The sequence below is a fragment of the Anser brachyrhynchus genome, assembly GCF_964034855.1.
Source record: "Anser brachyrhynchus genome assembly, chromosome: 10".
NCBI classification, from domain to species: Eukaryota; Metazoa; Chordata; class Aves; order Anseriformes; family Anatidae; genus Anser; species Anser brachyrhynchus.
This window is the reverse complement of record NC_137705.1, coordinates 4,717,947-4,735,869: the sequence shown is the minus strand read 5'-3', so window position 1 is coordinate 4,735,869 and position 17,923 is coordinate 4,717,947. Positions and strand designations below refer to the sequence as shown.

At 48.0% G+C, this 17,923-nt stretch overlaps 1 protein-coding gene across 26 annotated transcripts in view; it reads right to left on the bottom strand.

The window, feature by feature from the left end:
- The window catches only part of FOXP1 (forkhead box P1), a 384,485-nt gene that overhangs the window by 99,376 nt on the left and 267,186 nt on the right, over positions 1-17,923 (bottom strand). For all 26 annotated transcript variants that reach the window (XM_080606041.1, XM_080606022.1, XM_080606050.1 and 23 more), the window contains one exon: positions 10,821-10,946. In XM_080606041.1, coding sequence (XP_080462167.1) covers positions 10,821-10,946 — 126 coding nt within the window. The remainder of the gene's footprint in view (positions 1-10,820; positions 10,947-17,923) is intronic.

Here is a 17,923-nt window from a genome sequence, read left to right as displayed (position 1 = left end):
AGGCTGCTGCTTTGGCCCCAGGAGCTCCCGGGGGGACGAGGCTGGGGGGCTCACCAAGTAACAGCGCAGCCGGTGACCCCGGTGACAGCACAGCCGTCCTGCAGCAACACCCACAGGATCCGCGTGATGGAGTTTGTGCCGTGGCTACAGACCAACAGGCTGGGTCGGCGGCTGGCATCTCCCAGTACACTTATCTGAGCTACCGGGAGACAAAATGCTCCTTTAGATTCTTTTTTATTTATTTCCAAGGAAAGGTGGGAAATTTCACACAGGTTTTTCTGATTTTTGTCTCTTGCTTGAGGACTGTGGGGCTGCACCTTACACACTGGACAACTGACTTTGCCTCAATCCTCAAAATACAAACTGAAAACGTGAGCTGTCCTTCTCTCCATGAGTTGGAACCGCTGCCAACAACCAGAAGCAGCCCCTGAAGCCCCCTGCCCCAGCACAAACCACGAATATCACTTGGGCCTTAAGTCTTGGTGAGCAGCCAGCGCACAAAAACAAACATCCTACACCAAGAAATCACTGTGGGTCTGCTCACTGCCGCTGAACAAACCAGAACGGATCGCACTGGTGCTAGTGGAGTGCCTTTGGCGCACCACCGGACGCAGGAAACCAAACCCAGCTCCGTGGGACGCCTCAGCTCCAGCGCACACCCTGGTGGCTGTCACTGAAACCTGGGACAAATCTGGCCCCACCTGCGCCCAGTGCCGCAGCACATCAAAGAGGTCTGCTTGGCTGCACAGCTACGCAGCAGAAGGCTCAGGATTGAGATACGCCACTCAGGTTAATAACTTAAACCCCAGCAAGGTATTATTTGAATCCCTACTGCTCAAAAAGTACAAGCCGTAAGTGACAGGACTGGCAAGAAAGGTTTAATAACCACACAGACCACTTTAAACATCCTCCATCAGCGTGCCTCGCCGCACTACTTACTCCGCGCACACTGGCATACGGCATGATCTATGGAGCTGCAACGTGACTCCGGTGACGTAAGGCGATCGAGGACGGTTTTCCGAGCGGCCACCGGTACCGAGCTCCAGCACCCGCGACCTCGGCGGCTCCGGCACGGGCACCCCTGGCTCCCCGCGCCCCGGGAGCAGCCCCAGCGCCAGCTGACGTCCTCCTGGCCGTCCTCTGCCTCCCCTCGCCACGCAATTTCCAAACCTTTTCAGCTAGACACGCTAAAGCCAGGATGTAGATTTTCCAATTAGTCTCTGTTTAAACATCTGTTGGTAGACTGCATTTAACATTAGTTATTTGAGCAAAGCACAATTTGATTAGGCTGTCTGAAACGGAGCCAAAGTCTGCAAAATAATAGCTCAATTAAATTTTGTTTTGCTTTCATTTGTCTTATACTTTCCTGAGTGTGATACAGTTGCATATAATCAAGTAAACTAATTCCTTCCAAAATGAGAGATTTCGGTGCCTTTCGCATCTTCTCTCAAAGTTTATTTAATAATCTATTCCATCTTCTCTATGCTTCATCGAACTTCATCTTGACACAAAGTACATTTCTTTCTTGTGCCTTCAGTCTACTTCCATTTTCTAGGCTTTCACTGAACTCAGATTATGCGCCATTAATGTTACACCTTCAACAGATTAGTAATTTATAAAAGGCAGATTACATTTACTGGGAATATAAGAACATTTCAGCAATGCAACAGTTTTTCCTTTGCACACACGACAAAGTATTTTGCCAACCTGACTACACAGCTGTAAAACTGTCAAGCTCCACAGCCAAATTCAAACGCATTCCCAATTGTTTCACTGGTTTTAGTTTCTAAGTTTCTGCTTATTCTGATATGTTGCACTTGTTGCCCTGAAACTTCAATATTAGCTCTAGAGATTTAAACACATGAGGCAAACAGCTGCTCTCCTCTGCTCACACAAGCTAGATCAAAATGCCTTCTTCCCTGTCTCCCTTGCTTTTTTTTTTTTTTTTTAAGCAAATTGCTATAACTCAAGTATTTCTGGCAAAGTTGACGGTTTCAGGGCAACATTCTGCTCTGTGATCATCGCTGCAGATTTCTCCAGCGCATACACCTCTGGGCTGGTGCACAAGGAGCACCAGAGAGCCTCACCACGCTGACTAAGGAAACTCTGCTTCAAGGATTAAAATGAAAAAAAAGTCACAGCAGTTCAGCTGATATGTAGATGTGTGTATGATTTAAATTTCAACATTAAACATTTAAACACACTTGTGTTACAATGAAAAAAAAGTATGCATTCTTTGGGAGAAGAGCTTCTTTTAACCTAGAAGAGTGTTGATATATGGTACTTCTTCCTTCCCGTTTTTTCAACATACTTGTCGCCAAGTGTGAACACAAAGGGACAAGCTGAAATAGGTGTCTGGCAGGCTCTTCCCCGCGCGATGCTGAGAGCCACCAGCCCTGCTGCTGCCGTTCAGCCCCGTCGCCTCCAGGCAGCCCGAGCGCAGCCCCGCGGCCGAGGCAGCCTTAGGCGTGAAGGCTGCTCCGGTCCGTGGAAGTTCAAAACGGGATACGTCCTATTTAGAATGTAGAGAGCGACTAAATATGACAACCATCTGATGTATGAAAATTATTCACAACCAAAAACAGACAGTCTGGAAATAGCTGGGATGACTTCATTTAGACAGAATTACCCGAATCTGTTTCTAATATACACGGTACACATAATAAATTTTTACAATATGACAAGGAAAACAAACTTAATAAAAGTTCCTGATCTTTTGTTACACAAGCAAGCTATAGCCATGATATGTTTATAATATTTTGCCCATGATCTCACAGCTCAGAAACAAAAGCTAAGCAACGCACCAAACAGTCCCTAGGTATGACTTCACCTCCCCGCGACCGTAATTACACGGATGCGCACACTGCCCCAGCCTTCCTCCTCCCACCGCCATCGCCGCGGCCGCCTTCGACAACTCCTTGCAGTGCTGCTTTTGACTAATCGTTTCCTTTCCTCCTTCTCGCAGGCACCATTTGACTTGGGAAGCTGCAGATTTCTATTACGAGAGTTTGTTTTTTCCAATTACACCAGGACTCATCTGAACGGTAAGAGATTTTTAGCCTGTTTCCTTCACTCCTGGTTATTTGACAAGTGCTTGAAAACCCTGTTATAAACAATATCTGCAGGAAAACAGATGATGTCTTACGATCACAGAAGGTAATTTTTTCAAGAAGCAAACTTTTTGAGCATTTCCCAGATGCACCGCGTCAATCTTGCTGCGTTCTCCTATCTCAGCTGGTTTCCCAGCCCGGGCACGGTGCCAGGCGGGCCGGACTGCCCCTCGTTGTCACTTCTGTTCGATGGCACTTGCACCCACTGCTGTTATTCCAGGCTTCAGGAAATTTTCTAACCGCTGGACAGGCTCCAGTGCTGCGCACTAATAAGTTGCAGATTGGAGAGCTCGGAGGGCGCGCGCGCATGTGTGTGTGTGTGTCAGAGCAGTGCCACGGTTTGTAGGGGGGGGGGGGGAAAACACAGTAGTTCAAAAATGCTGCCTACTCAAATTGACAGAAAAGTGACCTCTGCACTTCATCAGAAATTCCTGCAGACTTACAAAATAAAGGAGTTTGCTTTTATCACACACAGTAAGACTCATATGGAAAAATGGAAACACTACATCACTTGACCTCAGGATGCCCCCTTTTCAACCACAGATGAACATTATGTATAAAAATTGTAAATCAATTTGAGATGTATTAAAAGAGATTCTCTTTTTCTGTATTAAAGGTAATACCTTTTAATCTCTAGATTTATTTTGTAATGTAGGCTAAATGAGGAAGACTTAATTTCTGTAACCGAGTTTTGTTACTCTTAAGTCTATTTAGCATCTCTGCGTGGTGTTCACATAATTTCCTACACTTTGCTTGCATCAGGAAATAATGAGCAAGCATCACTTACCCAACACTGAGTCACAAATATTTGCCTACATTAACAGAGCATTAAGAGCCATTGCAAACAACCTAAGGAAATTGTGTTAGCCTTTAAACTGTGATTCACGACTTAGAGAAATTAAGAAACTTTCCTCTTTTAAAGGCAAAAATCAGCTGTGCAACCTCCTTGCAATATCATTAGGTCCTCGAGCAGACTTTCCTCTCAGAGATCCCAACACAATAGATTTCTTCACTTAGTGAAATTACTTTTGAAATTTTCCTACACTCAGTGTTGGGTACTTTGAAATTTCAATCTTTTCACATCCTTGAACTCTCATCAACATTTTTTTCCAGACTGTGTCAATAAAATTGATTACTTGCAGTTCTGAATTCTGTTCTGCACATGGAAATAAAACAATTTGTTTTAAAGTATTTTCTGAAGAAAGCAGAACTTGGCAATCAGATCTACTAGATCAAAAAAGACACACCGGAGGGAAAAAAAAAAAAAAAAAAAAAAAGGACAAACCAACTAACCGAGCCTTCCCTACAAAAACGGAAAGAAAAAGGAACCTCTCCAGCAAACAAAAGAAAAGCGATGTCCTGATTTTATCACAGCAGCAGTGGCAGCTAAATTCCTGACGTACACATCATCAGCCTCACCGTTGTTCTCCTGATTGATTTATCTCCCGGTCAGATATGAACGATCTTTTCGGATCATTAATATGTTCATTAATTTGTTATCAATTCTAACTCCAACTCGCTGTACTTAAACCTCTCTGTACCATGGCTCAAAAGTGTCTTGACAGCTTTGCTGCAATCACGCACGTAAGGACCCCTGACTACACAGTTGTTGAGATGCCTCATACCTACAACCGATCTGTTGCTTTTACAAGTTTAATCTAGGTATTAAGGAGCTGATTGTGGAACCATGTCGATATAACATCTTCAACCCAGCTGTACATCATATAAACCGCTATAGGAGGGGGGCAGGCTCCCATGATTCCTAGCAATAGTGCATACCTTTAACTCCCTGATCTGTAATACTACAAAATACTGCTCTCATTTCTTCCCAAGCACAAGTGGACTAGCAGCAAGGGTCCAACAGTGTTATTCCTAATTACCTTTTTTCACTCTTGATCCTGTGGCGCTCATAATTAGTTACCTGGGGCTGCAATCCAATTTGAAGTGATGACAAGAAAGTGATCCATGAAAAAGTAATAAGTTAAATCCAATTTCAGCCTTCCTCTAATTAAATGCACATGGAACTAATGACTCAAACCCTACCATTTCAGTGATAATGGTAATTAGCGAGGTGGGAGTCACTCTCTTTTTTCAACACTGTAGGTGTAAACCACAAGGTAAAATGGCAGGAGCACTCTTAATTACATGTGTCATTTTGTCAGCAATTTACACATTTCTGACCAGTCAGGAATGTTTCATTTGTTTTCCCCTTCCACGATGTGGCTATAACACCCAGGCCACGCTCGGGCACAGCGAGCCCTCTGACCCAGCAACCTGGTCAGGAATCCCCTTTTTTAAAAGGTAAACGCCTCATGTAAAAGCAGAAACGTGCTGGAAAATCTTATTTGGGGTGCTCTGGCAGGAAAGGGAGCCGGAGAACGCCAGCTCCTCTGCAGCACGCGGACGCCGGGCCTACAGGCCCCATGGAGCCTGGCACCCGAAGGGCCCTGGGGAGCTTCCGCGCTCCGACCTCGGACGAGCCACTCGACGTCCCCTGCCTCCATCCGCACGGTTGTGAGAGGAGAAGAGCCGTATTTGCTCACATTTCTCACACTGCCAGCTCTCACCGTGGCTGGTTTCCTAGAAGCCACCCTTTTTTGGAATCGTGTATTTCCAGCACTATCATAGGCTTCTTTCAAGAAAAACAAGTGTGTCTGTCACCTTTCTGCTCAGGTTGAAAAGCTGGAAAATCTGAATACTCGAGGTTTTAAAAAATCTAAAAGGGTGGCAAAAAAAGGCCTCCAGGTTTCACTGAAAAAAAAACCAACAAAAAAAAAACCCTTAGCATCAAAATTTTCAAGCTGATCGTGTAATTTTGAGGACCTGACTCAGATTTTGTTATGTTTTGGGGTTGATGATATTAGCACTTCACAGGCATATTCCAAGAACTGACTAATACCTATAATTGGGCTTAGGAGGAAAAATAAAGAGCTAAAGGTCCTTCAGCAGAAATCAGCAAAGCTCAGCTCAACTTTGCTTTATATCTAAAGTCAAAAGAAAAAAAAAAAAAAAGGACTCAAGTAAAATTTTCATAGGCGAACTATTTAAGTGCTGCAGAAGTGAAATCTCAACCCAACTAGAGTTGGTGGCAGAATTTCCACTGCCTTGACTGAGGCCAAACTCAGACAAACTCACGTGTTTGTGAAACAGATACTCATACAAATACAATAAATATGCTTACAAATGTTTTTCCCCTTCCAAATCATCTGCTGAGGCATAATTTCTCTACCAGTTGTTCAATTTACTGCTATGTAAAAAAGGTACAATGTGCGTAAAATCCGAGGCTACGTACCCTGTTCCTTCCGTGCTCCAAGTGAAACAGAGTACCCTTCCCTTCACCTTTCAGTGTTCAGTACGTTTCCAAGCGAAGACTTTCTAATTTCATAAAAAACAGTAATTGCCCAAAACAACAAGCTACAGCAGATTACCCTGCTCTTGTGATTTTTCCTCTTGTCTATCTCTTGCTCAAGATACTGAAAAGAAATATAGGATATTGCAGCATGCAAATTAAATTCTACAAAAGCCCAGCCAAAAGCCTGCTTTAAAAAGCACCAGTATGCAAAGGCGAAGACAGCTCCGTCCCCTCCGCCTCCCCCAGTCTCACCCTGAAAACCTAAAAGAAACCCAAATTCTTTCCTTGGCCATGACTTAAAGGGAAGATTTATTTTCTGTTTTGTCAACAGAAAACGAAAGTTTCCATCTTAGTAATTTCATTATTTCTTCTCTCCAAACACACACAGGTTACTCTAAAACAACAAATCTCATTTAATCACATAAAAAAGTCAAGTGATCGGTTTCAATTGCAAGATACTGACTTGGACGTCCTAAATCTGTTTTCAGTCCAGTATCCAACAGCTCAATGCAACACACAACATTTACGTCTTTAAAAAAAATTGTATTTTTAGTATTGCCAAAACACACATGCACTTTTACTTTCTTGGGAGAAAATGTGTCTCTTGATTTGTTTCCAATCTGTGTGTTCCTGCCAACAACTAAAACGCTTGAAGAACGAAAATGAATAATCGTTAAGAGCATCAGCAATTAAAGCTGCAAATTTTAATCAATACATCTATTAATACAAAGACATATTTATCTTGGCCAGGAAAAATGTGCAAATTCTCAAAAACCTAAGCATACCTGGCCTGCTAAATTATTTGTTTTAGAGTTTCAAGGAGATCTAACATCTATGGCAAATATATTATCAACTGTGCGTTAGCCTTTTTCCACTTCAAGTGATTTTTGTAGGTTTGATATTTCTTATATTCTTTTCCCAATTGCTGTTACTAAATCCATTCCTTAACTTTCAATTTTCTTTTGTTTGTGTCATCAGGCTGTGAAACTGGAGGTCACTGCCAAATATAAAGCACAGCAGTGTGAGATAGGCTCAAAATGTGAGTCATCGTGTATTTGGAGATTTATTTTTTTCAACTATCAGCAGAGCACATCTCTACTCCTGCGTCCAAGTTCTTATAACTGAGTATCTCAAAATTTGCTAAAAGCAGGTCTCCAGGTACCGTTATCAAGGTCAAGAGGTCCCAAAGACGATGGCCGGAGCCCATTGTCATGTAAATGCCATTCAAGGCACCCCACCCCAGCGAGCCTACGGGATGCCAGCATATATTTAAGCACCATGGCTATTGATCAGTGAATAAAGAGGGAATATAGGAAATTATCCACGAGGCGATAACAGGTTAGCTACACAGCTATACTAGATTAATTCTCCACACCTGTTTGTGCCAGTCGGGTTTACATGACAAAGCCTGCCAACCAGCGTTAAATGGCTGAGCCCGGGACGGATGGGGCTCTCCCCACGCCACGCTCCAGTGCTGCGGCCCCGCAGGACCCCGGGGCATCTTACTGGGAGAACCGACCCTGGGTGAAGGGCATCCCGTCCCTGGCGTCACACAAACACAGCTCCCCACCACACGTGGCATGGAGCTTCTCACTGGTGCTGGCCAAGCACAGGAGACGGCAGAGTTAGGCGATGGCTACGGTGTTCTTGCTACGCACGAAGTCTTTTTGTCGGGAAAAAATACGGATCTGCTAACTGCTGGGGCTGTCCAGCGAGACCGATATATATTAACGACGTGCAAAAACGGCTTGGTTCATTATTCAAGCAAACTTTCGAAAAATGGGCGCGTTTCCACCACCCTCGGTATTTATTCTACATACTGTCAGAACGGGTATTGCCTCGTCAGCGCGGTGTGATCAGACGTCGGGGCTGTGGGTGTTTGTGTGTGTGCAGTTTTACTCAAAAATCCTAACCCAAGCGTCGTGATTTCCTTTCAGTCATACATCGCATTCTACGGATGCACTCGAGGTCTGTTATATTCAAGAGGACTTCCAGTACGTTTAAGACCGCAAAAGCTCCAGGAGTGAGGAGAAGAAAAAAAAAAAAAAAAAAAGACTGGGCAGTCATTTGAATCAGTGAGTGACAGGCTGGGCCAGCTCTCTGTATACATTAATAAATTAGAATTTTAATTGTGTCTCTGACTGCAGGAGCTGCTCCAGCACTTTAATACGTACCAACAATTGGCTATGTTATGGAATCCGCGATGTGGCCTTCACTGTTGACCTCTGCAACACAATTCCCAGTCTGACTACGGAAACTGTTTGGTTTGATCCTTTCAACTTATTTGAATCCTGACAAATAAGCTCACAGCTGAAAGGTCAACACAGTCATATTTCATCCTCTGGAGCTATTCTTAAGACATCTGCACAACAAAGCACTTCTTTTAGTACCTGACACTGGACCTAGCCAGCACAATCTCTCATTAAAAATGTCCCCAGTGGAAGAGTCTATTAAAAGGCATATGGATCAGCTATGGATTTACCAAATAAAATATTTTTGAAAGCATTAATGTAACTGTTTGGATTATGGCACTCTACACTGCCAATAAAACGTATATTTGCCCAGTGACAAAATGCTTCATACTTTCCAAAAGAATAATAGCTCAGCTATAAAGTGTGAGGTGTTGTCCAGCAGCCTGAGCACGGGGGTGGGAGCCAGGAACTCATGAATCTTAATCCTACCTCTAAAACCAATTCCCTCTGTGATCCTAAGCAAGTCACTTAACCTGCTTCCCTCAGTTTCCCCGTCCAGAACTGGGATAATGCTACTTACTTATCAGACTTTCCTTCTGGGGATGTTTTGGAGATCAGTATTTGCAGAATGCTTTGAAGATGAAATCACTACACAAAAGCTAGAAGTTGCCCTCGCCGGGCCAAGGGCTGCAGTTAATAGATATTCCCCACTTAGGCAAAACTCCCCTTGAAGTCACGGTGAGCTTTATTTGTGTAAGGACCACAGGATCAGGTCCTCTAGCTTGACTGTCAAGGCCTTTAGTGATTTTAGCTTTACCTTCCATCTTCTACTACATATTTAAAGAGTCTAGGATCTGTATTTCTGGAGGAAAATAATCTGAAGCACATATAAAAGGCAAGAGAGGCAGCAATGCTGTCAGGGAACTCATGGTGATAGTATATCAAACTAAAAAAAAAATCAGAAAGAGCAAAACAGACATGAATTTGACAATGTGCTATGACAACAACTGAAAAAAAAAAAAAAAAAGAAAGAATTTGGGGCTACAGAGGCTGAAGCATCAGATATAGAACAGCAAGATAAGATAAATGTCCCAGCTACAGGGTTCTGTATGACTGCAACTGAGCTGCTGTGTTCAGTAACTGATTATCAAAACCAGAGTGACACGCTGCAATTGCAAAGAGTGCAATAATAAAAGCAATAACCAGCTGCAAGCCAGCAAAGTGGTCAAGGGTCTAGAAGTGCTGGTTTACGAAACATATAAAGAACTAGATACATACAATTTGCCAAAACTGGCAAGTACATGTTAGTATCTCAGATGTTTGAGGAGTGTGAACACGAGGCAAGGCAAGGGACTGACTCAGTATTTATACAAGCGGTATTACTTGGAGCAAGAGGATGGAATTAAAGTGGAAAGTTCCTGAGTGTGTGCTTTGTTATGGAAAACCGTCTGAAGGAAAATAATAGCGGTCCCACCATCACTTGGGATTTCTAACACTAGAACAGCAACAGAAAAAAAGGAAAATGTGATACATGATCTAATAGTTCTTTCTTGTCTTTAACTCCTGTGATTTATCCCACAAGACTAGCAGAATGTACTCCAAAGCCACATATGTGTGCATACATCTTCTGTTTGGGAGTGCTATATTGGTTTTAGCTTTCTGAATTCATAACAGCGCAAAGCCTGATAATATTTGGATTTTATTTCTGAAGATGTCCATAAATCAGCAGACAATAAAAGGGAAAAAAACCACACTGATGATATCCTAATATTTCCCCAATATCCTTGACACAGCAAATCAACAGTCTGAGTGAACACAGACTGCAAACTGAACAGCAATCAAACAGAAATGTTAATGCAAATCTCCTATGCGTATTGACACTATAACAAAAGCTATTCCATTTTGTAATAATCCAAGCCCACTAGATGCTAAGTACACGCTCCAGATTTGTAAATATGTCGTGGGTAGGATTTTCAAGAGCACCTAGCTCTGTTCCCCACTCCGCTCCCGCTTACACGAGCCACAGCTGCTCTGTGCACTTCCCCTGGAGGAAACTGGTTCGAAACCAAGCGCTCCTGCAGGTCCCACGCCAATGCTCACAAAGGGGAGCATCCACACACCTTTTGCTAGCAAGAGCCCCCCACAAAGGACGTCAGCTTCCCTTACCTGAAGGGCTGGCTGTTTGTCATTCCTCTTCGGAGACTTTAATCCACTAACTTGTTGCTGCTGCTGCTGCTGCTGCTGTTGCTGCTGCTGCTGTTGCAGTAGAAGTTGCCGTGCCACCTGGAGAGCCTGTGAGGAAAGAGTGGGGAAAATTGAGTTTGCAGCTTACAGGAGGTGGGGAGCTACAGGCACAGCATATGGTCAAGACACCCCTTTGGTAACATCGGGTACCGCTCCGCTCCCAAGCACGTCCGCTGAGGAAATCCCAAAGCAGTGGCTTTCAGGAAACCAATCCTTGCACTTGCACACAACGGGGTGATATCCACCCAATGCAATTCCCACTTTGTCTATGGACAAAAACAGCAGCACGCCCAGTTCAGCTTCCACGTGTGAACGTGGAGTAACTGCCGAGATCCCGGTGGTGACCACCGCCGGGTTATTTGCACCCTCTGCCTCGAGCAGCACATGGCCCCGTTTGCTCCCAGGCAGCCTCACGTACTAATTTTTGCACATTTGCGCTCCTTTTCTCCAGGGGTCAGGTCTGGTTTACAGAAGAGGGCAGTCGTATAGCACGGTCTGCTCTCCTGAGCACCGCAGGAAGGCAGAGAAGTTTCTGGAAAGCTATGGCAGGAGAGCTATGGGTGGGCAGCAAAGGGACCATGCAGAGCTACGGGACGAAGGGGCAAGGGACACGGTGCCTGAAGAGCCAGCGAAGCATCACTCGGTGGTGGATCACTGCAAACTTCTCTGCAAAGTGAGGGAAAAGCAGCCCTGGGCACCGGAGCCAGCTGCTCTGCAAGGCCCTATTTCTTCATCGAGTGGGGAAAAGACAGCACGAGGAGGTGAAGCCCAGGGGAAAGCAGGAACAGGAGCGAGTACCTCCTCCTCAGCCCCGAGCCAGGGGACTGGAAGAAGAGGCTGGTCCCTGCACGGTGGGCTGCGGCACAGCTGAGGCTCAGCTGGCGAGACCCCAGCCCGCGGCTCCTGAAGGATTCACCAGCACCGGACTCGGGCTTTCTTGGTCTCCTTGGAGACGTTCGGTACATGTGTAGGTGGCAAAGTGGGAAGGCTGAAGACTTCATTAATGTAAAACAAGAAAAATAGTCCCTTTGCAAGATGCCTACATGGAAGGAGGGAAAAAACCTTCCCCGCTCCTACTGTGTATGCTCTCTGAGTGATTTAATTAATACCTATTTAATTAAGGAGTCAGATACGCTTCGGGTTTCACTCGCTTCTCCAAGTTGCCAAGTGTTTCATCTCCGTGCCGAGCAGCCGGGCAAGGCTTGACACTGAGGATAAGGCGTGTGCTGGAGGGACGGCGGGCTCGGGGCTGCCACCCCGCAGTAAGGCCCGGCTACTGCACGGCCTGCACCGTGGCTCGCTTCCCGGGGGACGTCGGCAGCCCGGGGGCCGAGGGACGGCCACTGGTGGCCAGCCCGCCAGGGCAAGCAGGGAGAAGAGACCTTCCAGCGCCCCAGGAACTCGCCCTCGCTTCAGAGGTGATAACAAGCCTCCACTGGATCAGAAAACCCCCTAAGTGCAGATGTGATGTCCAGCAGGGCTTCGTGCGACCAAGGTAAAATCAGATCGTGCGTTTGCAGCCGGAGAGCCGAAGCTCAGCACCCGCAGCACCTCTAACACAGCGTGGAGACACGGCACAAAGACCCTCCGGCCCCAGAGCCTACCGGGTACAAGAAGGCAACAAAGGAAACCTTTATGCACAAAGTCCTAAGTACGGCTAAAATATATACGTATAATTTCTATTGAATGAGCTTCTTTAGTTGTTAAAGCATCTTCAAGGGTGAGCAGAGGCAGCAGAAAAATATCCTAGAAGATTTAAGGGGATGGGCAACAAACACTCACCTACTTAACAGGGGTGTTGTATGGCTTATTTAATTAATGAATACTTGCAAAGCACTCTGAGTTGCTCAGACAAGAAGCGCTATACAGTACAAGCGCAACATATTATTATATATTATTAAGACTGGCTCTGCTGAAGAATAATTCCAGGTAAATGTGCAATCAAATGATCATTTTAGTTCCCAGTAATTAGATTCAATAGGCCAAAAAAACCACGGAAGCCTTTCTTTAATCATACACTAAACAATCAGAACATCCCTAACCTTTCAAGCTACAGCCTTTTTGAATAAAACATCATCAACTTATAGATATTATTCCAAAAAGAACCAGTCACCATATGTGTTGTCTCTTTGAAATACAGTTGCTATAGCAGACCCTGCATGCATTTCATGTGATATGATCATATTCTATCCGTTCTGGCAGCTGAGAGGTTGCACAACTAAAATTGGCTGCCAGAAATTTTTGAAGATTCCCAGAACAAGTAGCTGTGCAAGAAATGCCTGGTTTCTACTGGAGCTGGCTGCGAGCTCCGTGCAGCCCGGCGGGACGGCCGCCGCCACCACGAGCCCTTCGGCGCTCGTCCCGATGCCCACGGGGGGCTCTGCCCGCCGCCGAGGCTCCCGGGGGGGCGCAGGCAGCGCTCTGCCCCTGCTCCAGTCCCACCCGCACCCATGCGGAGTCGGACGTAGCAGCTGGAGGGAGCATCGCGGACTGGCAGGGCCAGCATCATCAGGTGGACGAGAGAGGTGCAGGTGCGGGCGAGACGGCGCTAAGCCGGCAGCTCAGCAGATCGCAGCCTGAAGCGGCATTTCCCGTGCCTTCGCTCTCAAGATTTTGCTCTTCCGCTTATAAATAACCGGCAGCAATAAAACCTAAGCATCAGATGAGCTTGGGTTTAAGATGGGGAAGGAAGGTTGTTTATAGCTCACGTCGGTTCTTGCTGCATGCCTGCACCGAGCAGCCACTGCACCTTCGGTGGGGTCCCGAGTCACCCTGCCTCTCCGCCCTTCCACGCTCGTCCCTTCCCACCTCGGCTCAAGCACACTCACCCCGTCCCTCCAAAGCCTCACCAGCACCCCTTACGCCTGACAGGGTGCACGAAGGATGGCTAGCTCCTTCCAGGAAGCACTAGCCCTCTTTCCTCTTACATGCCGAGCACCTGAAGCTCATTTGGAGACCCTTTGTGCAATTAATTTGCCGATGCCGGTTCAAGCCCAGCGACACCTGCCCTCGTTACGGCAGCACATCCCAGTGAGGGCGAGCTGTGGAGAGCTGTGCGTGGCAGCGCGGTGCCTCCACGCCTCTCCCAGCTTCGCCCAGTGCCCGCGGCCGCCCCGAGCCCGGCTCCTGCTGCCTGGGGACCCCACCACGGCCACGCAGCCTGCTGGTGGGGATGCACGGGGAAATTAATTCGACAGCGAAGTCGGTCCCACAACCCTCATCAGCACGGAGATTCACGAGCAGGCCTGTACATTAATAAAGCTTCCTGTGGGAGTAGATGTTGCCTTTGATTTGCATGTGAATTCAACGCTAGTGAAAAGTGCCAGACTGTCAGACATGGAGACCAAAGTCTCTTATCTTTCCAAAAGCTTCTGTAGCAGTTTCCCCACATTTCCTTAATCATCTGCCTTGTCCTCAACTTACTGAACAGGCAGTAGAGAGTAAAGCTGGACTCGGTTCAACTCCTGCTGCTGCCAAGTCCTGAAACAAGGGTGCCAGGACTGTTTACCGCTAGCCAGCAGCTCTGCTAACGTGGCCCTCTCCTCGCGAGCGGGTGCTCCGACATCTCCAAGCTCTTCTCACACATCCCTCGTGACTGCATCCGAAACCTACACCACGTGCGTGCGCTTCTGCAAGGGAACAATTGCTGGGGCAGCGGCACGGCAGCTCTGGCTTGTGCGTCCCGGCGGCTGCGGGATCGTTTGGGGACAGCAGGTAGGGACGCTGAGCGCCTCCGAAGCCGCTCAGGCTCAGCATCCGCGCTGCTCCGAGTGCCTGCAAGCCCCATCACAGCTGCGCCAGGCTTTTGGAGCAAATACAGCCAGGCGCCAATCCCGGCCCCCAGCAGCTAATCACACCATATCGGCAATCATCCTTCTCTCTGCACAGCAATACCAATGTTGAATCTTCCCACTTACTGAAGGAAGGGAAAGAAAAGCATCCCCTGGCAAGCGCAGCTCCTGAGTGCCACAATTTTTGTGTAACTGCAAGACACAAACAATTTTTGGTCACTATCAATGCGGATTTCAAAAGATGACTTCGGTAAAAGGCTCGCTACCAACCGAGCCATCTCGATTCTGCTCTGCGCTACGTCTCAATGCAAGACGCAGTGAGTGAAGTCCTGAGCTGTTTTCTTATCCATTAGGAAATCGACCAGAGATAAGGAGATTTTCTTGCGTAAAACAGAACAGCAGAGAGGCAACTGAGATGCTGCATTTTTGAGACGTTATGCAAACTTGGAACGGTGTTCGGGAGCAAACATCGGGTGCCACCTAACCCAGGAAAAATGTTGACACCACGTTCCCCATGCAACGAATCCAGCTTCTTTCACCCCAAGCTGCTGCAGCCCCCAGAGCTGAGACACAGCAGCACCGACGGGGAAGCCCCTCTGAGCCCTCTCTGCCTACGCTCAGGGAAGGAGCAGCCGCTCACTGCTTCCCAACTACAGAAGCACCAGGAAAAAAGAAAGAGAGAAAAAAAAAAAAAAGTGATACGTCTGAGATGACCAAGACAATTTTATTGCAAGATAGACAGAACGCGACTTGTTTGCCCAGCTGTTGTTTGCCCAGAACATCCGGCACTGTTATCACTGAAGTTACTGGTGTAATTTGACATTTTCACGCAAGCAATTCAATCTTTCAATTTCACCATCCTCTTAAGGCGAGTTGTGCTCCAAGGGGGAAAATGCAGCACTGCCTCTGCCTTCAAATGACCAGGAACTCCTGACTGGGGCTTGGGGCTGGGAAAGAGAAACACACTGGAAAAAGAGGGTAGCGCTTTAAAAATAAAGATGCTGCTTAAATGCCATATACTTGCTTACGGTACTAGTACATAAGGAAAACAGTAACGAGATCCAGTCCTATGGAGCCTCTTGCTAACTTGTTCCACCGCTGGAGCCAGTGTAATAAGGCGGCGAGTCTCAAACTGTTTTTCCATCAGCCTACTTCTATTGAGGAAAAAGAGCTCAAGCCCCTCCCTTTCCATCTGCCGGAGCCGATATTAATATCAATCAGCTGCTAATGAAATACGAAGACCTGCAGCCGCTCCGGCCTGCCTGCAACACGAGGAGAAGCTGGTTTCTGCACCGCAGCTTCATCCCACCTGGGAGCACCGGAACAGCCAACACGGGAAGAGTGGAGAGGTGCGTGTTGGTGGCTGTGGGAAGACGAGCAGAAGACATGGGACTCCGCAGAAGGCACAGGTATACAGCAGAAGGCACAGGACTCAGCAGAAGACATAGGGCCCAGCAGAAGACATGGCACGCGGCAGAAACGCTGCCCTGACCAAGCCGTGCCCCACGGGTTCCCAGAGCAGTTTGCAGCGCTCAGCTGCCACCAGAACGCAGAACCGCGTGCTCAAGTTGTGAGAAGAGCACCAATGAAATCCCAAGTGCTTTTTCAGATTCCTAAGGGTTTGGGGCCTTTCCAGGTGGACAAAGCTGCCCACGGGGAAAGCAACTTGAGGCAGGAGGAAGGAAGCATTCCCAGGAATCAGACGGTCACACAGCCATCCGAAATGTCCAGGCAGTACATCTGCACAGACAACTTCATCATTATTTCAATTACGGGCATTAGAAACCAGAATAACACAACAAGCAGAGAGAGATGAGACAGAAGGTATTTTACGGGCAGAAACTACCCTTGGATAAAACGTACCCCACCCCAGGCTGCCTAAGCGAGGCGCTCCGCATTGACCTCCAAGGAACAACCAAGCCCTGGCCGCATCCTGGCGCAGTCAGGTCCCTGCTCAGCTCCCCCCAGCCCGTCTCAGAAACACAGCCTCATGGTACCAGGCACGCTGCCCCCTTTCCAGTTCTTTTTCCCCGAGTTTCACGGGGGCTTCGGGCACGAAGGGCCGGCAGCCAGCGGCCTCCCGCAGCGGAGGCACGGCCCGCCTGGCAGCAGGGCTCCTCGCTCCCATCCAGCCTCGCGAGACAAGTACCTTTGTTTCTCCCGTGTGGGACGAGGGGGGATTTAGACTCAGCCAGCAATTTCTCTTCTTTCTCAGCTCCCATCTGTCCTCACACCCCGCTCCACTCCACAGCTGCTCCGCGCGGAGCAGCGAGCTGCAGCTCCCAGGCTGTGACGCCCGGATGCAGCCGAGGCGCGGAGCTGCCTCGTGTCTCTCCCCCTCCTGCCTCCCCTCCAGCTCCCCTCCGCGCCACCCTCCTCTCCTGGAGCAGCAGATGTAGAGGAGCGGTGGTAGGAGGCAGACACGCAGGGGGAACTTACACGTTGGAGGGGAGCCCTGCTGCAGCTCTCCTCCGACAGGCTGAGGAGCCGAACGACGTGTGGAAAGCGGCGAGGAGCGGAGCAGTATGCAAAAAGGGGAAAAAAAAAAAAGAAAAAAAAACCTAGCGCAAAGCGACAGCAGTGGGTAGTGCTGTTCCTCTGGGAGGAACAGAACAGGGGGAGGTGAGAAGAACCAACTAGAGAGGATAGGAAAGGAACCAAAATGAAGAGGAGGAATGAAATGTAGAAGATGCAAAAAGGAGAAGCAGATGTTCTTGCAGCACTTGTTCCCTCCAAGATTCGTACCCAGCCCTTTCATCTTCCTCCAGGGCTGGGAAAGGAGCTGCTCGGTGCTGCCTCCCTGTCCCCGCCACCCTGACCTCTGCTCCAAGCACGCGAAGGAGCCAGGGCCAAGAGCAGGCGCAGGTGCAGCAGGGGGGTGCAGCGAGGCAGGGGGTGCTGCCTTCTGCCTGCCCCCCGTGCCTCGCGGGGCTGGCTCCCAAGGGGCTACCAGCCAGCTCCTCGACCCGCAGAGCTTCCACGGCGAGCCTGCCCTCGAGCCAAATGCTCGGCTGGCCCCGGAGGCTTTGCTTAGCCGCAGCAGACTCGGCCAAGTGACTAAGGGGTGATTCCCATGCTGGGAAAAGAGAAGGGACCTGGAGGACCACGTGTACAAGCCCCGACTCACATCCTGTCCCCGAAGTGACGGGGGGCAGGCTCGGAGCAAGGGAGCTGGCAGCGTGCCTCGTGCTGAAGCATCTCCTAGAATAGTTCAGTCATAAGGAAAGAAGATGA